Source organism: Ranitomeya variabilis, chromosome 2 (assembly GCF_051348905.1).
Source record: "Ranitomeya variabilis isolate aRanVar5 chromosome 2, aRanVar5.hap1, whole genome shotgun sequence".
Taxonomy (NCBI): Eukaryota; Metazoa; Chordata; class Amphibia; order Anura; family Dendrobatidae; genus Ranitomeya; species Ranitomeya variabilis.
Genome location: NC_135233.1, coordinates 933,078,640 through 933,102,664, shown reverse-complemented (window position 1 = coordinate 933,102,664; position 24,025 = coordinate 933,078,640). Strand labels below are relative to the sequence as shown.

Sequence of the window (24,025 nt, the reverse complement as noted above, 5' to 3'; positions counted from 1 at the left end):
ATAGTTGATTTCATCACACCAAGCTGCTTGTCTATTTCAGATTCAGTCTTCCCAGCCTGGTGCAGGGCTACAATTTTGTTTCTGGGGTCCTTCGACAGCTCTTTGGTCTTAGCCATAGTGGAGTTTGAAGTGTGGCTGTTTGAGGTTGTGTCTTTTATACTGATAACAAGTTCAGACAGGTGTCATTGCTACAGGTAATGAGTGGAGGACAGAGGAGTCTCTTAAAGAAGAAGTTACAGGTCTGTGAGAAATCTTGTATGTTTATAGGTGACCAAATGCTTATTTTCCAACATAATTTGAAAAATAAATCTTGCCAAATCAGACAAGGTGATTTTCTGGATTTGTTTTCTCATTTTCACTCTCATAGTTGTGGTCTATCTATGATGTCAATTACAGGCCTCTCTCAACTTTTTAAGTGGGAGAACTTGCACAATTGGTGGCTGACTAAATACTTTTTTTCCCGACTGATAACACTATTGTCCAAAGGGGCAACTGAGTAAAGCTGGGACCATTCTCACCCATACATATTAAACCCCTTTACAACCGCAGACATATCCATATACGTCTAGGTCGCCTGCTACTTACCGACCTTGGACGTATGGATACGTCTAGGCAATTTTTCACGCTCAGAGGTGGTGCGGGCGCGAAAGCCACTGGATGTCTGCTGATTCTTAAAGCTGACATGCAGCTCTTAGTTCCAGGAGCGGTGCACATTTTCCCCATAAATGCTGCTATAGAAGAAAGCCCCTCTGGCCTTGGTTTGGAGACCCTGCAATATCGTTGCGGGGTCCTGACCATTGCCATGGTGACCCGACCTTGACGACATCCGGATTATCAGGCACTAGCAAGTTAGCTAGATCATGCTCAGTGCATGATCTAACTAAGGCTAGTTTCACACTAGCGTTTTGCAGAGCTGCAGAGGGCTGCAGACTTCCTCCGTGAATCCCCGCCCATGGCCGCACCTCCGCCGCTCAGCTCCGCTTACGCCCGCATGCGGCCTGCGTACCTATCTTTAACATTGGGTTCGCAAGTCGTGCGGATGTATGCGGATGCCTCAGCATGCGTCGTTTTGATGATGCGGCGACCCGCTTCGAACGCAGCTGGTTGGAATTTATTTTTTTCTCTGCATCGTCAAAACGACACATGCGGAGGCATCCGCATACATCTGCACGACCTGCGTACCTAATGTTAAAGATAGGTAGACAGGCTGCATGTGGACGTAGGCGGAGCTGAGCGGCAGAGGTGCGGCCATGGGCGGGGCTTCACGGAGGAAGTCCGTAGCCCTCCACAGGTCAGAAAAAAGTGAAAGTCCTATGGTGGGACTGATTAGAAAGTTGTAAAACTTTTTTTTAAACCTCACAAAATAATAATATAAATATAACATATATAATAATATAGTAATAAAAATATATTGTACAAATAAATAAATATTAATGTGAAAAAAAAACAATAAAGTGCACATATTTGCTGTCGCCACATCCGGAGAACCCCGACATATAAAACTGTCCCACTAGTTAACCCCTTTAATGAACACTGTAAAAAAGAAAAAGAAAAACGAGGCAAAAAACAATGCTTTATCATCATACCACAGAACAAAAAGTGGAATAAAGCGTGATCAAAAGGACAAATGTAAATAAAAATGGTATCGCTGAAAGCATGGTCTTGTCTCACAAAAAACAAGCTGCTATACAGCTCAATCGGCGGAAAAATGAAAAAAATCTTTTTTCTATAAAATATTTTTTATTGGGTAAAAGCGCCAAAACATAAAAAAAATATCATACTGACATGAAGAATAAAGCTGCCTTATCAATTTGTCATACGCTGAATGGCATATAAAAACCCAAAAAACAATTATTGAATTGTTGTTTTTTGTTTATTCTGCCTCCCAAAAATCGGAATAGAAACCGATCAAAAAATGTCATGTGTCCAAAAATGGTGCCAAGAAAAATGTAAACTCGTCCCACAAAGAATAAGCCTTCACATGAATATTTGCCGAAATATGGAAAAGTTATAGCTCTCAAAATATGGTGATGCAAAAATTAGTTTTTGAAAACAAATTATCTTTTAGTGTGTGACAGCAGCCAAACATAAAAACCTGATAAAAATTTGGTAATGCTGTAATCACACTGACCCGAAGAATAAAGTCGTCTAATCACTTATGCCGCATAGCGTAAAAAAGAAATAAAATTAAGTCTTCACATGCTGTTGATTTGTTCATTCTGCCTTACAAAGATCGCAGTAAGGCTCTGCACATATTTATCCTGCACTCTACGCTAAGCGCTTGCACCAGTGTTTCTGTGTAAATCTCTGAAATACGTGATTCAGACGGAACACCCAGCGGAAGATTCCCCATAATGAGGCAGGTGAAGGCACCATGGACGCTGTCTGACCTGTGATCCAGGGGTGTCCATATTTTGATTAGGAGTGCATAAAAGTGCTATCTGCCACAGTTTTGTGCACCTCTTAAAAAAAAGGGCAAAGCTGAACAGAGGCCAGACAAAGTTCAAAGTAACTCTGCTACCTCATTATAGTGAGTGCCTCCCACGGAGGTGGCATCTGAATCTTGAAATTTAAATGTAAACCCCGATGATGTGATCCCAAATGTTATGTAAAAGGTTTCCAATACAAGTTTCAACTCAATCCACAAAAAAAGAAAGCCCCCCTTAGTTCCATCATTTGTTAACGGAAATAATAATACAAAGGCTCTGGAAAAGCTAAATGGTCCTCGCCCCCCAAAAGAAATTCACTAAATTCTGTGCTCCCAAATCCAAATGCCCCCCTTTATTTGAGCCCCACAGTGCACCTAAACCACATTTAGCTTCCACATGTTTGGCATTTCTGTAGCGATGAGAGCCTGCCTAATTTGCGGGTACATGAGCTTGGCACAATGTACGGTACTACAATGGTTTTTAGAAATTTTCACTCAGCAACATCCACTACTGCTGGTTTCTAGAAAATACCCATGGAGTCAAAATCTACACTGCACTTGTAGATAAATTCCCAAAGGGTAAATTGAGGGGGATTCTGCTCTTATAGCACTTAGAGGCTCTGTATATGCAGTCTGCAAACTATTATAGAAAATTCTGCACTCCAGGATGCCTCCTGTGTAACAGTACTGCTTAACAATATGGCAAGACTCGGGAGGGAAGGACCGCTATTTGCTCAGTCCCTTCCGAGTCTCACTGTATGGCTAAGCAGTACTATACAGCCACATATGGGGTATTTCTACATTCAGCAGAAATTATGTGACACATTTCAGTGCCATTTTTACCCATTTCCCAGTGTGAAAATGTAAAATCTGGGGCTAAAACAGAATGTTGGTGGTAAAAACTCAATTATTTTTGGTTGCCTAATAGTAAAAAACTCTGTGACCCTCCTGTGGTGTCAATGTGATCACTGCATCCTTAGGCAAATTCATTGAGAGGTGTAGTTTGTAAAATTGGGTCTCCTATGGGAGTTCTGATGTTCTGGCACATCAGGGGCTCTGCCAATGTGACATGGCACACTCAAATCAGTCCAGCAAAATGTGAACTTCAATATGGCACTTCTTCCCTTCTGAGCTTTGCACTGTGCCTCAAAAGTAATTTTCAACCACATATGGGGTATTGGCATACTCAGGATATCCTTGTGAAAATAAATAATTTGGGGATAAAATAACATTTTTGTGGGAAAAATGTGATTTTTTTTTATTTTCATGGCTCAATGTTATAAACTTCTGTGAAGCACCAGGGGGTTCAAGGTGCTCACCATACATTTAGATAAGTTCTCATAGGGGTCTGATTTCCAAAATGTTGTCACTTATTGTGGGCTTCCACTGTTTAAGCATATCAGGGGTCCTATAAACGCGACATGTCGTCCACTAATTATTTCAGCAAATTTTACATTCATAAGTCAAATGGCGCTCCTTCCCTTCAAAGCTGTACTGTGCGCCCAAACAGTAATTTTACCCCACATATAGGGTATCAGGGTACCCAGGAGAAATTGCACAACAAATTGTATGGTGCAATTTCTCCTGTTACCCTTGTGGAAATGCAATATTCGGGGCTAAAAACCTTTTTGTGGGGAAAATGTGATTTTTTTTTTTCACGACTCAATGTTGTAAACTTCTGTGAAGCACACTGGGGTTCAAGGTGCTCACCACTCATCTAGGTAACTTCCCTGAGATGTCTAGTTTTCAAAATGATATCACTTGTGGAGGGTCTCCAAAAGCAACATGGCATCTACTAATTATTCCAGAAAATTTTACATTCAAAAAGTCAAATGGTGCTCTTTCCCTTCTGAGCCCTGCCTTGTGCCCAATCCGTGGTTTTTCCCCACATATGTGGTATTAGTATGCTCAGGAGAAGTTGAACGACAAAGTTTGGGGTCCATTCTTACTGACCTTGCAAAAAGTTTGGTCTAAAGTTACATTTTGTGACAAAAAGTTAAATGTTCAATTTTTCCTTTCACATTCCAAAAAAATTCCTGTGAAGCAACTGAAGGGTTAATAAGCTTCTTGGATGTGGTTTTAAGCACCTTGAGGGGTGCAGTTTTTAGAATGGTGTCAATTTTGAGTATTTTCTGTCATATAGGCCCCTGAAAGTCACTTCAAATGTGATGTGGTCCCTAAAAAAAATGGTTTTGTAAATTTTGTTGGAAAAATTTGAAATTGCTGGCCAACTTTTAACCCTTATAACTTCGTAACAAAAAAAATAATTTTCAATAATTGTGCTGATGTAAAGTTGACATGTGGGAAATGTTATTTATTGACTATTTTGTGTGATATAACGTTCTGATTAAAGGGCATAAAAATAAATTTGAAAATTGCAAAATTTTAAAACTGTTCCATTTTTTTCACAAATAAACGCAAGTCATATTGAAGAAATTTTCTCACTATAATGAAGTACAATATGTCACAAAAAACAGTCTAAGGCCTCTTTCAGACGTCAGTGTCTCCGGTACGTGTAGTGACAGTTTTCTCACGTACCGGAGACACTGACACACGTAGACCCATTTAAATGAATGGGTCTATGCACATGTGCGTGTTTTCACACGGACCGTATGTCCATGCTGAAAACACGTCGACATGTCCGTTTTTGACCGGCAGCACGGACCACAATACGGACAGCACACGTGCACACGGAGAACAGTGTGCACTCTCCTCCGTGTGCACTCTCCTCCGTGTGCACGTACCGCCCGCAGGAGAGACAGCGCTACAGTAAGCGCTGTCCCCCCACTGTGGTGCTGAAGGCGGAATTCATCTCTTCTCCCCCGCCGGAGAGAAGAGATGAAAGATCAAGTTTTTATTCTTTTTTTGTGAAAAATAAATTTTGCATGTGCCCCCCGCCGCCCCCCGCTGCTTCTCCTGTGTGAGCGGTCACGTGGGACCGCTCATTACAGTCAGGGAATATTCACTGACTGTAATGAGCGGCACCACGTGACCGCTCGCACAGGAGAAGCAGCCAGCGCGGAGAGGACAGAGGAGACATCGCGGGAGCTAGGTGAGTATTTCTGCGGCAAGGGGCCAGGCGGCGCACTGGGGGGGGGATGTTGTGAAATTGGATTCTGGGCTCCCCCGGTGGCCACTTGTGGAATTGTACTTGTGTGCATCATCCCCTCTGTTCACCTGCTCCTATCAGGATGTGGGAGTCGCTATATAACCTTGCTCCTCTGTCAGTTTCATGCCGGTCAACAATGTAATCAGAAGCCTTTCTGTGCATGTTCCTGCTACTAGACAACTCCCAGCTAAGTTGGACTTTTGTCCTTGTGTTTTTGCATTTTGTTCCTGTTCACAGCTGCTGTTTCGTTACTGTGTCTGGAAAGCTCTTGTGAGCGGAAATTGCCACTCTGGTGTTATGAGTTAATGCTAGAGTCTTAAAGTAATTTCTGGATGGTGTTTTGATAGGGTTTTCTGCTGACCATGAAAGTGCCCTTTCTGTCTTCTTGCTATCTAGTAAGCGGACCTCGATTTTTGCTAAACCTATTTTCATACTACGTTTGTCATTTCATCTAAAATCACCGCCAATATATGTGGGGGCCTCTGTCTGCCTTTTGGGAAAATTTCTCTAGAGGTGAGCCAGGACTGTCTTTTCCTCTGCTAGGATTAGGTAGTTCTCCGGCTGGCGCTGGGCATCTAGGGATAAAAAAACGTAGGCATGCTACCCGGCCACTTCTAGTTGTGCGGCAGGTTTAGTTCATGGTCAGTATAGTTTCCATCTTCCAAGAGCTAGTTCTCATATATGCTGGGCTATGTTCTCTCGCCATTGAGAATCATGACAGGGGGAGGTGGGGGGCACATGCAAAATTTATTTTTCACCCCCCCCCAAAAAAAAAAAAAGATCTTTCATCTCTTCTCTCCAACCAACGAACGCTGGGGGAGAAGAGATGAATGCCGCCTTCACATGCGGGGGGGACAGCGCTTAGTGTAGCGCTGTCTCTCCTGCACGGTCCATGTGGTCCTCAGGCGGCACACGGGCGGCACACGGATGCCGCACGTGTGCCACACAGATGTGCCACTTGAGCACACGGACATACGGACACGGATATCTCCGGTACCGGTTTTTCCGGTACCGGAAATATAAGGACGTGTGAAAGAGGCCTAAGAAGCAGTGGGATCCGTTGAAACATTCAATAGTTATTACCACATAAAGTGACATTGTTCAGAGTTGTAAAAATTGGCCTGATCATTAATGTGCAAACAGCCTTGGGGAGTAAAGGGGTTCAGCATATTTTAATTTTTTATCTTTTTAAATTTTTCTCTTTGTGTTCCCTATCAGGTCAGAAAAGACATTTGTGTCACAATTCATCACGAAAATACATTTTTTTAATTACTGATATCCCCTGTAATTTGGGATGGTGTATAAAGGCCCCGTCTCACTAAGCGATTTACCAACGATCACGACCAGCGATACGACCTGGCCGTGATCGTTGGTAAGTTGCTGTGTGGTCGCTGGGGAGCTGTCACACAGACCGCTCTCCCCAGCGACCAACGATCAGGGGAACGACTTCGGCATCGTTGAAACTGTCTTCAACGATGCCGAAGTCCCCCTGCAGCACCCGGGTAACCAGGGTAAACATCGGGTTACTAAGCGCAGGGCCGCGCTTAGTAACCCGATGTTTACCCTGGTTACCAAAAAAAACAAACAGTACATACTCGCCTTTCGGTGTCCAGGTCCCTTGCCGTCTGCTTCCTGCTCTGACTGAGCCGCCGTACACTGAGAGCAGAGCGCAGCGGTGACGTCACTGCTGTGCTCTCACTTCTCACTGTACGGCCGGCAGTCAGTGAGAGCAGGAAGCAGACGGCAAGGGACCTGGACACCGAAAGGCGAGTATGTACTGTTTGTTTTTTTTGGTAACCAGGGTAAACATCGGGTTACTAAGCGCGGCCCTGCGCTTAGTAACCCGATGTTTACCCTGGTTACCAGTGAAGACATCGCTGGATCGGTGTCACACACACCGATTCAGCAATGTCAGCGGGGCCTCAACGACCAAAAAAAGGTCCAGGCCATTCCGACACGACCAGCGATCTCGCAGCAGGGGCCTGATCGCTGGTACGTGTCACACATAGCGAGATCGCTATGGAGGTCGCTGTTGCGTCACAAAACTTGTGACTCAGCAGCGATCTCGCTAGCGATCTCGCTATGTGAGACGGGGCCTTTAGTCACAGTTACAGGGCAATATAGCCTCCTGATTGTACTGTAGAGGTGGTCTGAGTCTGATAAGACTCAGCATCTCTTGCACCCTCCTGTCACTCACCAATCACATGGTCATTAGGACTGCTTCCTGAACTCTGTAAAAAATGATCATTCAATGCTGTAAATACAGGATCAGGAAAGCAGATTTTTTAATAAATCATATTTGCCTTCTCTATGTGGAGTCTGGCTGTCTCTGAAAGTCATTTCGCTACTCCTGCAGCTGTATAATCTCGGTGCAACTGCTGACTCTGCGAGGACTGCCCAGATTTTTTCAAATTTTGGCTTGTTAAAGGGATTTTTGTCATTTACTACTGTCACACATATTCAAAATATTAAAAATATCTTGCTTATAACAATAATAATTTGATTAATATAGTGCCAACATTATCAGCAGCATTTTACAATTAAGCGGGGATATTGTATGTACAGACAATAATAACATTAGAAAGTAACACATAATACAACAGTTACAGGAGGAGTGAGGGCCCCGGTAACAAACTTACAATTTATAAGGCTGCCGTCACACTATCAGTATTTGGTCAGTATTTTACATCAGTATTTGTAGCCAAAACTAGGAGTGGGTGATAAATACAGAAGTGGCGCATATGTTTCTATTATACTTCTCCTCTAATTGTTCCACTCCTGGTTTTGGCTTACAAATACTGATGTAAAATACTGACCAAATACTGATAGTGTGAGGGCAGCCTAAGGAAATGAGGAGGAGACTAAAGGGAAAAAGTGCTTGTCGTGTATGGTCTAGTCATCATTGTAATAAATAGGGGTTTTCAGAAAAGCTTTCATCAGCCAGTATCTGTCTAAGGACTCATTTCCACATGCGAGACATACGTCCATGTCTCGCAGAGCGGAGCGTGCGGCCACATAGGAACACATGGAGCTGCATGCTCTGCTCCCAAGTGCCGGCGCCAGAAGAGGGTTTTAACCTGCGAGACACGGACGTATGTCTCACATGTGGAAATGATCCCTTAGGTCTTGCTCACACGAGTGTCTACATCGGATGAGTGATATCCAATGTTTTATACGATAGCACTCAGCCCAATGCTATATTATGGGGCAGTGCAGATCTGCTTTTTTTTCCTCTTGCTGATTTGGCATGTAAAAAAAAAAATCGCAGCATGCTCGGAGAAGAGCTTGAGCTGAGTGTTATTGACATTCCGTAATTGTCTTGCAAAGAGAGTATAGACCCGTGTGACCCCAGCTCAAGTACAGTTACCAAATGCTATTCATTGGGTGCATGGAGGATGTGGAGAGAGATGAGTAGGAAGGACCAGATTCTGAAGAAAATTTAGAAAGCAGGAACAGGGGAGAGTTAGATAAGTGAAGTGAGGCGATAGTGAGCCGTTACCTACTACTGAATGCCACTACATTTGTTATCATTTATATACTTGGATTACCTACAGTATATTCTGTTTCTGATCATGTCTACGTATGAAAATTGCAGTAATAGGAGAATCTATCCATTATTACTGTAATATTTAGGACAGTATTAACAAGATTACTTAGTTTGGTAACTTTCCAATGTTATTACTGCTTTTCAAGAAAAAAAAACCTTTAAGTATTTTTCTCTTCTCAAAGTTCCTTTTCCTTATCAAACTGTGAAATAACCCTTAAAAATGCACAAAATGTTGAAACCAATTTAGCCCAATAAATAAGTTTCATATGTTTATGTATAAAAAAATGGTTTGAGCAGTGATCATTTACTATCTACTATTGTTTGCACACATTTTCCTTAAAGTTCAGCACAAGGTAATACTTCTGTATCATGGTGACATGAATACATAGTGTATTTACACTACTAGTGCAGAAGTCTTGTTTTCATTGATAATTATAAAAAAATAACACAACACATTGTGTAGCCCATAGTGTCTCAGCAAGATGGAAAAGCACTAAGCCCTTAACCAAAAGTTCTCCCCTCTTGCTTTCACAGCATGCATGGCTATTTATTACCTGCTGCCTTCTCTGGATTGTTGCACATGAAACAAAGCCATGACCCGGTTTCCTCACTATATCCAAAAAGATCAAAAAACCTCACTTCTTCCAGATGCGTATGTATAAGATCCAAATCCTAGAATGAAAACACATTATTACTTTTGGAAATAAACTTCAAGTATAACCAAGACATTCAAAATATTTGTATTCTAAGTGGAGCCAAAATATGAGCAGTCTCATACTGTGCCTACAGTCAGAACTGCTGAAGATGAGCGAGATGTTAGCCAAGGCTTTGCACTGAGGCCATTGTTCATTCCTTTGGATTTAATAATAACTCAACTGAGTAATCACTTGATGGAATGTCCATGCTATTTGCCGACTGCTTCTGTCATTATCATCACTGTTATTGTACAGTAGACGTGCTAGTATATTGATATTGCAGTTCCATGCTATGACCATCTCCTTATCACATATGTACAAATTGTGTGAAAAAAACATAACTATTGCCTGCAAGAACTTGCTCTCACTCTGGAAATTATTACATGATCAGGTATAGCTCAATACATTTAAAATATTAATTTTAAAAAGTAATTAAATAATTGGATACTTGATTTCTTTTTTTTTTATGTAACAAATTTCCACTTCACATATATCAGTCACTAAGCATGGTCTCTATGTGCCCACGATCAGGAAATAGCAGCGTTTTGGATGAATTGTGTTTTTGCAGTGTCTAAAACGCTGCGTTCTGATCATGCAGTTAAATCCACATGTGTTTATTGAACCATGCGGGTTTACCGCATCTAGTGAATGGCTATGGGTGAGACTACGCAGTGGAGACAAGCGTCTCCGTTGCAGATAATTGACATGCTGCGGCTTGTAGACCCGCACCGCAGGTGAGTTTACGTAGCATTAAGCAGAAGCACAGTGGACATGGGATTTCTATAAATCCCATCCACTGTGCTTCTAAGGGTATGTTTCCACGTTCAGGAAACACTGCGTGCTTGACGCTGCATAGAGCCGCAACGTCAAACATGCAGCGTCCAGATGTTACAGCATAGTGGAGGGGATTTTATGAAATCCCGTCTCCACTATGCGTGGTAACACGCATCCGGCGGCCCTGCGATTCCGGCCATGTGGCGCGTCTTTTAAGATCGCAGCATGTCCGTTTACCTTGCGGTGACGCTGCGCCGCCGCAAGGTAAAACACAGGGCCCTATGTGTGGGGTGCGATGATGCCGGAAGTGTGCAATGAACACATCCAGCATCATCGCATCTACAGAAGGGGGCAGAGCTTTGGGCGGAGTGGGTTTGCCGCTCCGTCCAAACCGCCGGCCATCCTGAACGTGGACACGTACCCTAACACAGCATTTTGGATGCAGAGCAGGTGAGCTGCGTACAAACCGCTGCTCTTCCTAATTAAGGACACGTACTAATACATGTTCCTATCTTGGTACTTGATTTTCTTTACATACTGGCTTTGTCAAAAAGTTACAGCAGTAAAGTTACAGCTATTCACAGGCGCCAGGAGATGATGACAACTCTCATCAAAGCCGCCTAGTCTCGCTGAGCACAGCGTAGGCGACGCTGATGAGTATTGTCGTCAGTACCTGGCGCCTGTGAATAGCTGTAACTTTACTGCTATTCACAGTCGCAGGTGCCAGATTCACGGAACGTAGACTACAATGAAGCTTCATGGGACATATCTGCTAATAAATTGGTGAACGAAGGACTGCCTCTTTTGTTAATTTCTCTCATTTTATGTTTTTCAGGTATCCATTTCAGGACTACATCAGATTCCCAGGACTACAGCAAACCTGCAAGGGATTTTTTTGCTGTGTTTTTTTTTTTTATAAATTGGTGAAGGAGAGATAGTGTAGGTGAAGCTTTTTGCAAATAAAGTATTTTTTTGTGTGTGTGTGTTTTTTTTCCAATTACTGGGTCATTTGGATGTTTTGGGTTGTCATTATGATTTAAAAAGAGAAAACACAGTAGTTTGACAATAAATGGCTTCACCCAACCACTAACCATGAGTGGAAAAAAGGTTTGGTGTTATCATTCATATTCTCTGAAAAAAGGCCAACGCAAAAAATCTGCCTGAGTATGTAAACTTTTGATCACAACTGTATATGTCTTTATCCTAGTATATGGCTGTCAAATAGTTATATGTCACCCATCCTAGCATATGGCCCCCATCCTGGTATATGTCCCCCATCCTGGTATATGGCTCTCACCCTGTTATATGTCCTTATACTGGTATATCACCCTCAATCTGGTATATGTCACCCATCCTGGTATATTGCCCCCATCCTGGTATATGGCCCAAATCCTGGTATATGTTCCCATCCTGCTATATAGATACCTTTCTGGTATATCGCCATCATCTTGGTATATGGCCCCTATCCTGATATATGTCCCTATCCCCGTAAATGACCCTCATTCTTGTCCTCATCCTGGTATATGGCCCCAATCTAGTATATGACATACGTCCTGGTATTTAGCCCCATCCTTGTATATGTCGCCCCCATCCTGGTATATGTCACCCCATCCTGATATATGGCCCCCATCCTGGTATATTGCCCCCCATCCTGGTATATGACCCTCATCCTGGTATATGGTCCCCATCCTGGGCCTCATCCTGGTATATTGCCCCCATCCTGGTATAATGCCCTCATCTTGTTATATGTCCCAATCCTGGTATATGGCCCTCATTCTGGCATATGTCCCCCTTCTTTGTGTATGGCCCCCATCCTGGTATATGTCCCCATCCTGGTATATGACCCTCATCCAGGTATATAGCTCCCATCCTGGGCTCTCATCCTGGTATATTGCTCCCATCCTGGTATAATGCACTCACTCTGGTATTTGTCCCCATCCTGATATATTTTCCTCATCTTGGTATATGTCCCCATCTTGGTATATGTCCGTAATCCTCATATATGGCCCTAATCCTGGGCCTCATCCTGGTATATGGCCCAGCTGTTGTTCAACACACAGAAAAAAACCATGAACCCTTCTACTCACCTTCCCATCACTCCCATGCTGCGTCCACTTCTGAAGCTGTCAGATGCTGATTAGACGGCAGCATGTATTGCGAATCATGGACCTGATGGGTCTATATGCTGCAATACAATTCAGCTGAATAACGCACATCCAGCTGAAGTAGGGGCTGGCGTCAATAGGCCACTCACCAGCTGTGACCATGTTCTTTATGCCCCTCCTGAAATCCACTGCACACAGAGCACCCCTCCCCCTGTAGGTTCTGCAGATGGATAGAGAGTGATTCCCACAGTCTTGCAGTGCTGTGAATCTCCAGCATCACAGAACCAGTAGTGGCATTGAAAAATGGAGAGGAAGGAGGCCCTTTCCAGCGTCTTTTGCAGAGTGCAGCAGAGGATCCCACCCCTTCTTTCTGCAAATGACTCAGGTATGGCCCTCCTTCCCACTTAGTTTTGATGCAGCTGCCTTCTCTAGGCTGGATCATGAAGTCTGGGCAGCTGATGGGGCCCTCTCCTTCCTGGGGCCCCTGTGCAGCAGCAACGACTGCACCAACATTGTAAAGCTGTACCAGCAGTATATCCGCTGCTGCTGTAATGGTATTGTGATTACGGTTACATTGATACCTTTGCTGAACAAATCCCCTTTGTTCTTTTTTAACCACCATTTCAAGTTTTCTCCTAAGTAGTTTCTGGTGCAAAGGAGCCGGACTGAGCACTGAGTGTTCTCCTTGTCTGTGTTCCAGGCTCCTCCACGTACCTCTGGTATTTAAATAACAGGTCACTACATTTTCAATGAACTGCCTCCTCTGATTGATATCTCCTCTTCAAACATAGGAGGCAGGCGAAAGGGTTGAGGAATCAAAGACAGGGAGAAGACCTAGTGCACAGTCCATCCTTTGTGCACCAAAATCCAATTTGCAGAAAACTTCAAACGGTGATTAAGGAAGAACAATTGAGCAAATTTCTTCATTAAAGGTATCAGTTTAATCAGTATTATAATGCCATTACAGCCTTGTCTTTACATTACAAAATTGTACTGACAGGTTCTCTCTAAGATGGGTCTTCAGAAAGGACATAAAAATGTTTAAAATGTCAGAGGTCTAAGTGATTAAATTCAACAACACATTGTATTTGGACAGTAATTATTTATGACGTTGAATTGTGACTTCTTGCCAATGCATAGAAAGATAGAAGGTGAAAAATGTAATAAAAAATCTTCCATCCAGTCTCTTATTGCCTATTAATATGTGTTAGCAAAATCTAAGACAGGGAAATGAATTGGGAAGATATGTGTTATGATGTCAAATACATCACATTCATTTTTCTGCTTGACAGTTGAACTCGGGTAATGGAAACTTGATGCAATTGCTGTCTAAAGTCATATAGTAATGCAGAACATATCAGATCTTCAGTACTGGAGATCTGATCTTCTGTATCTTCCACTAGCAGGAGGCGACAATTATTTGCATAGTCAAAAATCCTCGAACTTTCCACAGCTGCAGATGATTTTCTGTTTTTACTACGATATTAACTTTATTTGATTCAGAGGCAGAAACAAGCAGCGTAGGGTCTCAGCCTGCACATGTGTCTGGGACCCCCTTCCATGAAGCATCACCAATGCGCACACATGCATATCAATATGATCATTCCCATTAGGCAAACATAATACACATACATATATATATATATAATACAATGGTGGGAGCGTCACTCTGTCCGAAGCCTTTATAGACTGCGCAAGCCCAACACACCTGTGCAGTCTATACCCCACAGAGTTACGCTGCCGGGGATGAGGATTGTAGCTCCGGGTGGGCCTGGTGCTTACAGGGGGCCCACCCGGAGCTGCGCTACTGAAACTGTATTGGCGTGCACAACGCACCGATACAGTTACATTCTGTGGCAGAGCAGGGAAAATCGGTCCCCCTGCTCTGCCGCCCAGCCACTATGGGCCCCTGAGCAGGCAGGGGGGGCGGTGCCAGCAATGGGCCCCGTCTGTCATCACAGGGTCAGCTATATTGCAGCTGACCACATTGATGAGGGAAGAAGCACTAAGCTCCTTCTCCCATCATCCCCCTGTCAGCATCTGACGTCACCGACGCCAACACTGACAGGGAGTACGATGATGTTACTGCCCGGCACCCACGGTCCGGAGGTGAGTGGGAGCAGGGAGCAGCGCAGGAACCAGGAAGAAGAGAGGCGAGTATTTATTTATTGTTTTTCTTTATGGGGCTGCCTTATACTACAGAGTCTGCTTGTGTGGGTGTGTGTGCTGCCTTAAACAGAGTCTGCCTGTGGGGGTACTGCCTTATACTACAGAGTTTGCCTGTGGGGAGTGCTGCCTTATACTACAGTCTACCAGTGGGGATGCTGCCTTATACTACAAAGTCTGCCTCTGGGGGGTGCTGCCTTATACTACAGAGTCTGCCTCTGGGGGTGCTGCCTTATACTACAGAGTCTGCCTCTGGGGGGTGCTGCCTTATACTACAGAGTCTGCCTATGGGAAGGTACTGCCTTATACTACAGGGTCTGCCTATGGGGTGCTGCCTTATACTACAGGGTCTGCCTATGGGGTGCTCTCTTATACTACAGGGTCTGCCTATGGGGTGCTGCCTTATAATAGAGGGTCTGCCTATGGGGTGCTGTCTTATACTACAGGGTCTGCCTATGGGATGCTGTCTTATACAACAGGGTCTGCCTATGGGGTGCTATCTTATACTACAGAGTCTGCCTATGGGGTGCTTTCTTATACTACATAGTCTGCCTATGAGGTGCTGTCTTATTCTACAGAGTCTGCCTATGAGGTGCTGTCTTATACTACAGGGTCTACCTATGGGGTTCTGTCTTATACTACAGGGTCTGCCTATGGGGTGCTGTATTGTCTTATACTAAAGAGTCTGCCTATCGGGTGCACAAGATGGTAGCAGCACATGACAAGATTAGGGCACAGGACGGAAGCAGCACATACCAGGATAGAGACCACATACCAATATAAATGCTAGGAGATATATATATATATATATATATATATATATATATATATACTGTATATATATATATATATATATATATATATATATATACTGTATATGTCACCACATGAGCTATTAAAGGAGCACTTTATTACTACAGTTGGTGTGCTGCCTCAACTTTATTTTATATATATATACAGTGCCTTGCGAAAGTATTCTGCTCCCTGGAACTTTTCAACCTTTTCACACATATCATGCTTCAAACATAAAGATACCAAATGAAAATTTTTGGTGAAGAATCAACAACAAGTGGAACACAATTGTGAAGTTGAACGAAATTTATTGGTTATTTTAAATTTTTGTGGAAATTCAAAAACTGGAAAGTGAGACGTGCAATATTATTCGGCCCCTTTAACTTAATACTTTGTTGCGCCACCTTTTGCTGCGATTACAGCTGCAAGTCGCTTGGGGTATGTCTCTATCAGTTTTGTACATCGAGAGACTGGATTTCTTGCCAATTCTTCCATGGCAAACAGCTCGAGCTCAGCGAGGTTTGATGGAGATCGTTTGTGAACAGCAATTTTCAGTTCTTTCCACAGATTCTCGATTGGATTGAGGTCTGGACTTTGACTTGGCCATTCTAACACCTAGATACGTTTATTTGTGAACCATTCCATTGTAGATTTTGCTTTATGTTTGGGATCATTGTCTTGTTGGAAGACAAATCTCCGTCCCAGTCTCAGGTCTTTTGCAGACTCCAACAGGTTTTCTTCAAGAATCGTCCTGTATTTGGCTCCATCCATCTCCCATCAATTTTAACCATCTTCCCTGTCCCTGCTGAAGAAAAGCAGGCCTAAACCATGATGCTGTCACCACTATGTTTGACAGTGGGTATGGTGTGTTCAGGCTGATGAGCTGTGTTGCCTTTACGCCAAACATATCTTTTGGCATTGTTGCCAAAAAGTTCGATTTTGGCTTCATCTGACCAGATCACCTTCTTTCACATGTTTGGTGTGTCTCCCAGGTGGCTTGTTGCAAACTTTAAACAACACTTTTTATGAATATCTTTGAGAAATGGCTTTCTTCTTGCCACTCTTCCATAAACGCCAGATTTGTGCAGTGTACGACTGATTGTTGTCCTATGGACAGACTGTCCCACCTCAGCTGTAGATCTCTGCAGTTCATCCAGAGTTATCATTGACCTCTTGGCTGCATCTCTGATCAGTCTTCTCCTTGTTTGAGATGAAAGTTTAGAGGGACAGCCGGGTCTTGGTAGATTTGCAGTGGTATGATACTCCTCCCATTTCAATATGATCGCTTGCAAAGTGCTCCTTGGGATGTTTAAAGTTTTGGAAATCATTTTGTATCCAAATCCGGCTTTAAACTTCTCCACAACAGTATTACGGACCTGCCTGTTATGTTCCTTGGTCTTTATGATGCTCTCTGTGCTGCAAACAGAACCCTGAGACTATCACAGAGCAGGTGCATTTATACGGAGACTTGATTACACACAGGTGGATTATATTTATCATCATTAGGCATTTAGGACAACATTGGATCATTCAGAGATCCACAATAAACTTCTGGAGTGAGTTCGCTGCACTGAAAGTAAAGGGGCCGAAAAATATTGCACGCCCCAGTTTTCAGTTTTTGAATTTCCACAAAAATTTAAAATAACCAATAAATTTCCTTCAACTTCACAATTGTGTTCCACTTGTTGATTTTTCACCAAAAATTTACATTTGGTATCTTTCTGTTTGAAGCATAATATGTGGGAAAAGGTTGAAAAGTTCCAGGGAGCCGAATATTTTCGCAAGGCATTGTATATATACATACATACATACATACAGGTGCATCTCATAAAATTAGAACATCCCCAAAAAATCAATTTACTTCAGTTCTTCAATACAAAAAGTGAAACTCATATATTATATTGATTCATTACAAACAGAGTGATTTATTATAAGTGTTTATTTCTGCTAATGTTGATGATTATGGCTTACATCCAATGTAAACCCAAAAGTCATTATCTCAGTAAATTACAATAATTAACAAAAAACACCTGCAAAGGCTTCCTAAGCATTTAAAAAGATCCCTTAATCTGTTTCAGTAGGCCCCACAATCATGGGGAAAACTGCTGACTTGACAGATATCCAGAAGGCAGTCATTGACACACTCTACAAGGAGGGTAAGCCGCAAAAGGTCATTGCTAAAGAGGCTGGCAGGGTACAGAGTGCTGTATCCAAGCATATTAATGGAACTGTTACAGCACCGGCCCCGTGATACTGACCTCACTCTCTGGCATGCCGCTGACCAGGGGCTCCCCAGCATCTCTCCTGTACTTCCTGTTTTTCACCCGTGACAGTGATCCTGCCGCCCACGCACGCGCGCTGGGCAGATTAGGTTGTGGCCTTGCACTTCTTCAGTGCTTTATGCGGCCCGAAGATACTGACCCAGGAGCGGTCCCCTGGCATGGCGGCAAGTACCAGGTATATCAGGCCGCTTCCTGCAAGAGGAAGCGCCTGATTATTGCGCTAGTGTCTGTCTTGGGGATAGTCTTGGTTCCAGTCTGGATGCTTTTCTATAACTCAGGTCCCAGTGCGTGCCCTGCTCACTCCTGCTCCCAGTGTGCTTCCCAGTGCCTGCTGTGCTCACTCCCAGTGTGCTTCCCAGTGTGTGCTCTGCTCACTCCTCTTCCCAGTGTGCTTCCCAGTGCATGCTCTGCTCTCTCCAGATCCCAGTGTGGTTCCCAGTGTGCTGCCTGCACACCGCTGTTTCTCATTTGCTTCCCTGTGCTTTTCTCAGCTCTGACCTGATCCCAGCTCTGCCTTCCTCTTTTTCAGCGCCTTCCTCCCCTAGGCTCTGGTGGTCTTGGATCCGGTCCAGCCTTTCCAGCCTCTGGTCCTCGGACCCTGCTCCTTCGTCCCTGCTTCCCGCCTCAGTATCCTGTTTCCCTATTAGTCCTTAGATCCTAGCTCCTTTCCTCTGTGTCCCTTGTCTGCCTTCAGTTTCTCATTGCTTCCTCCATCTCCTATGAGCCATCCTCCTGGTACCAGCTACAGTGGTAATCTACCCTCCTTGGCCTCCCCCTAAGGCTCCCTATATAGGGGTTGGTCTCACTCGGTTAGCTCACTCACTCACACTGGTGCCTCTTTTTCTGCTCAAAAGGAGTTGGTGTTCTGTACAAGAATCACATTATGTCTTTTATGCAATCCATGGAGTCTTATCTGTCCTCTTTGCAGTCTGCTGATCCGGTTAATGCTTCGCAGTCTGCCAGGCTCCAGCAGGAACTCTCCCAACAGCGAGACACTCAGTCCCGTATGTTGAGCTACATGGCCTCTGTGGATGATCGTCTGAATAATCTTCAGTCCGCCGCCACTGTCTCGGCTCAGGTTTTATCTTGTGATCCAGATTCTGTTCCAATACCACATCCCCCACCTCGCTTGGGTAAGCTGCCCTGGTACAATGACGATCCCCAAACTTTGCAGAGGTTTTTTAAATCAGTGTTGCCTTCCTTTTGAGTTTTTGCCACAGCAATACTGGACTGATCGGGCTAAGGTTGCATCACATCTCGAGGGGGAGGCTTTGGCTTGGGTAAATCCCTTGTGTGAGTGTAACGAGTCGACCCCATGGTCTCTCAGTTGCCAATTTTTTTGGAGACCTTCCGTAGAGTGTTTGATGAATCGGGTCATCTGGCCTCTACCACTGAGTCACTCTTTAGTCTCCGTTAAGGTTTTCTCACTGTTGGGCAATATGCTATTTGCTTCTGCACCCTGGCCTCTGAGTTGGGGTGGAATAACGAGGCATTGGTCGGAGCCTTTTGGTCTGGGCTGTCGGGTCGAATTAAGGATGAGCTCTCTAGAGGATTTAATCTCTCTCGCCATATGTATTGACCTACGGTTCCAGGAGCACTCTCGAGCGTCTGCTTGAGAGAGGAGGCCAAGTCACCCATTCCTTGCTGTCACCTGGTCACTCAGTCCGTGATCTGCGGAGTCTACATCTGCCACTGCTTCTGAGCCGATGCAAGTGGATCAGCTCAAAATCGTAGAAAAACGAAGTAGAGAGAGACTCGCGCAAGGTCTATGCATATACTGTGGAGATGCTTCCCATCTACTTCGTTCCTGTCCTGTGCAGCCGGGAATCTCCTCCACCTAGGACAAGAAAGGTCTTAAGCGTTACTCCGAGGTGGCTTACATGGATTTGGGCATGGCAGGGAACTTCATTAGGCTTGAAGAAGTTGAAAGGTACCAGATTCATGTTAGGACCCTAGATTATCCCCGGCTGATTGCTTCTGTGGACGGCAGACCTTTACCGGAGACTGTTACCAAGGTTGCCGAGGAACTGGAGTTGCAAGTTGAAGTTCTGCATTGGGAGAGGATTGCTGTCTATGTTCTCTCTAACCTCTCTTCTTCTTGTTCTCCCCTGGTTAAGGGTACACGAGCCAACTCTTGATTGGTGTTCTGGAGACATACTTCTTTGGGGCCAGTTCTGCCAGGAGAGGTGCCTGCTGCCAATCCGACAAGTTGGAACATCATTGTCAGGGAGAGACTTGGTGAGCGAGAGCTAATAACCCGGGCTCCTGCAATTTCCCTAAGACTAGGGAAATCCTGACTGACCCTCTACCTGAAGTCTACACTGATGGTGTGCATGTTCAGGCCTCGAACCTCACCCTAACGCTTGAGCTCAGCCCTAGGCTGAAACCTCCACCCACCACCCAGTGAAGATGGTATACTTAAATACCCACAGTTAGCACAGACAAGGGTAAAGGAAAATATACACCACGCCGCAGACACTCAGGAATACACTATAAATGTGCAGGGCAAAATAAACACAAATATAGGAAGGAGTAAATAAGATGAAGGAATATACACCACCAGCAACGAATCTCCAACCACCAGCTCTCCACTCCAGACCGAAATAACAACGCAAGACAGAAGCTATAATCGGCGACGCCCAATGATCAGGAGAACTATTTAAAGGCCATGGAAATGGCCCAGCTTCCAATCCGAGGATCAGGTAAATTAACCCCGGAATAGCTAGACAAAATCTAGCAGACGCCAATGAGTATAAATAGTGGTCAAAAGCGGAATTACCGCTGTCTGTCGGACGACCTAGTCTGAACAGCGTCCGACATGACAGTACCCCTCCTTCGACGAGGGACCCCAGGACCCTCATGGCTTATAGGACCCGGCTTGTCCGGATGACGGCGGTGAAACAACCTGACCAGCCGGTCAGCATGAACGTCCGAGGCTGGTACCCAGGACCTCTCCTCAGGCCCATAACCACGCCAGTGTACCAAGTACTGTAAAGTGCAACGCACTACACGAGAGTCAACCACCTTGGAGACTTCAAACTCCAAATTACCATCCACCAAGACTGGAGGTGGCATAGGCGCCGCGTCCACAGAACCCACCACCTTCTTTAGAAGAGACCTGTGGAACACGTTGTGTATCTTATACACCGTAGGGAGCTCTAATCGGTACGCAACTGGGTTAATGACGGCGGTGACCCTAAATGGACCAATAAACCGTGGACCCAATTTAAGGGACGGTATCTTGAGTCTTATGTTTTTTGTGGATAACCACACCCAGTTATCCACACTCAGGTCCGGACCTGGCACACGCCTACTGTCAGCCACACGTTTGTACCTAGCACCCACACTCAACAGGCGCTGTTTAACTCTTCTCCAGACTGATGACAATTGTGTTCCTAACTGGTCCTCCTCCGGAACGCCGGAAGAGCCCCTCTGACTCAAGGTACAAAATTGAGGATGTAGCCCGTAAACACAAAAAAACGGAGACTCCCCAGATGACTCCAGGCGGTGATTATTGATGGCAAACTCAGCCAAAGGAAGAAAGGTAGACCACTCCTCCTGGTTATCAGAGACAAAGCAGCATAAGTACTGTTCCAAATTTTGGTTCATACGCTCAGTCTGACCATTTGACTGAGGATGAAACGCCGAAGAATGAGATAACTTGATTCCCAGCCGTGAGCAAAACGCTCTCCAAAATTTTGCCACAAACTGAGACCCCCTATCAGACACGATGTCAGACGGAACCCCATGAAGTCTGACCACCTCCTGCACAAATACCTGAGCCAGAGTCTTAGCGTTAGGCAACGCAGGCAAAGACACAAAGTGCGACATTTTAGAAAAACGATCAACAATCACTAAGATGACCGTGTTTCCAGCTGATGAGGGCAAATCAGTGATGAAATCCATGGAGATTTCCGTCCATGGCTTACTAGGTACCTCAAGAGGAAGTAGTGTGCCAACAGGACGGGAGCAGGGCGTCTTAGCCCTAGCGCACGTGGTACAAGCTGACACGTATGAGACCACGTCCTGTCGGATCTTGGGCCACCAAAACCGACGTGACACCAACTCCAAGGTACCTCTAACCCCTGGGTGACCAGCCAGGACGGCATCATGATGCTCCGCCAAAACCTTTAGGCGGAGATGAAGCGGAACAAAAGATTTGTTGATGGGAAGCTCAGATGGTAGCTCCTCCTGAGCCTCGGAAATTTCAGCCTCAACCTCGGTAGTGAGAGCCAAAACCACAACACCCTTTTGGAGGATGGGTACTGGATCCTCCCGAGGTTCTCCCCCCTGAAAACACCTGGACAGAACATCCACCTTAGTGTTTTTAGACCCCGGTCTGTAAGTGACCACAAAATTGAACCGCGTGAAAAACAATGCCCAGCGAGCCTGCCTGGGGGACAGACGCTTGGCTGACTCCAAATACAGCAGATTCTTATGATCGGTAATAACAGTTACCTGATGGACCGACCCCTCCAAGAAGTGTTGCCATTCCTCAAAGGCCAACTTAATTGCCAACAACTCCCTGTTGCCGATATCGTAGTTACATTCGGCAGACGACAGTTTCTTGGAGAAATAGGCTCACGGACATAAACCACTCAAAGATGAGCCTTGAGATAGTACCGCCCCCACACCAACCTCAGACGCATCGACTTCAACAACAAATGGTTTAGATATGTCTGGCTGCACAAGAATGGGAGCTGAAACAAAACTGCTTTAAGAAATTCAAATGTGCGCACAGCAGCCTCAGGCCAAACAGAGAAATTGGTACCCTTTTTAGTCATGTCAGTTAGCGGTTTAGCAATGATGGAAAAATCCTTGATAAATTTCCTATAGTAGTTAGAAAACCCAAGGAACCACTGAAGTGCTTTCAGGTTATCAGGACGTTCCCAATGCAGCACCGCCTGCACCTTAGCGGCATCCATTTTAAAACCAGAAGCAGACACAATATAACCCAAGAAAGGCAACACTTGAACAGAAAATACACATTTCTCAAGTTTAGCATACAGCTTATTCTCTCTGAGAAGCTGTAACACCTGCCTGACATGATCTAAATGAGCATCACGGTCGCAAGAATATATGAGAATGTCATCTAGGTACACGATAACGAATTTCCCCAAAACATGCGAGAACACATCATTGATGAAATGTTGGAACACTGCAGGTGCGTTAGTCAACCCAAACGGCATCACCAAATTTTCAAAATGGCCCTCAGGGGTATTAAAAGCCGTCTTCCACTCATCACCTTGACGGACTCTTATGAGGTTGTACCACTTAGCACCTGCCACCTGGTTGAACAAATCTGGTATCAGAGGCATAGGGTATGGATCACGAACCGTAATCTGGTTCAACTCCATGAAATCCAAACACGGGCATAATCCGCCATCTTTCTTCTTCACAAAGAAGAACCCTGCTGCCACCGGCGAGGATGACGGCCCGATATGCTCTTTGCTCAAGCTTTCCGCAATGTAATCTTTTAATGCTTGTCTCTCCGGACCGGAGATGTTAAACATCCTTGCTTTAGGTAATTTGGCCCCTGGTTTAAACCTGATAGAACAGTCATAAGGACGATGTGGCGGCAACTCTGAACAACCCTTCTCAGAGAACACATCCACAAAATCCTGAAGTGATTCCGGAACGCTTGAAGTCACCGTAGCCACACATGTGGCCAGGCAATTCTCCTGGCAGAACTCGCTCCACCGAGTTATGTCCTGAGTTTTCCAGTCAATTACCGGGTTGTGCATAGACAACCAAGGAAAACCCAAAACCAGCTGAGCAGGAAGATTCCTGAGCACCTTACATGTAACCCGCTCAGAATGTAGAACTCCAATGTGGAGTTTCACCTCAGCCACAAATTCAGTAATGACCCCCTGAGAGAGAGGAGCAGCATTGATGGTGACCACGCGGATAGGATGAGACAGTTTTTCAATCCTCAAACCTGCTGTGCGCGCAAACCCCTCATCAATGAGATTTGCGGCTGAACCACTATCCACAAAAACAGTAATTGGCAGCTCACTGCCAGCAACAAAAACCTTAGCAGGGAGCATGCACTGAGAAACCACCATGGAGGATATACATAAACTCAGACTGGTCTCCTCCACACCCTCTGAGCTCAGAAGTTTTCCGC

General features: G+C 44.7%; 1 protein-coding gene across 1 annotated transcript in view; it reads right to left on the bottom strand.

Moving 5' to 3' along the window:
- Positions 1–24,025, bottom strand: part of VEPH1 (ventricular zone expressed PH domain containing 1) — a 904,948-nt gene that overhangs the window by 143,637 nt on the left and 737,286 nt on the right. Inside the window, exon 12 of the mRNA XM_077290690.1 lies at positions 9,639–9,756. Coding sequence (XP_077146805.1) covers positions 9,639–9,756 — 118 coding nt within the window. The remainder of the gene's footprint in view (positions 1–9,638; positions 9,757–24,025) is intronic.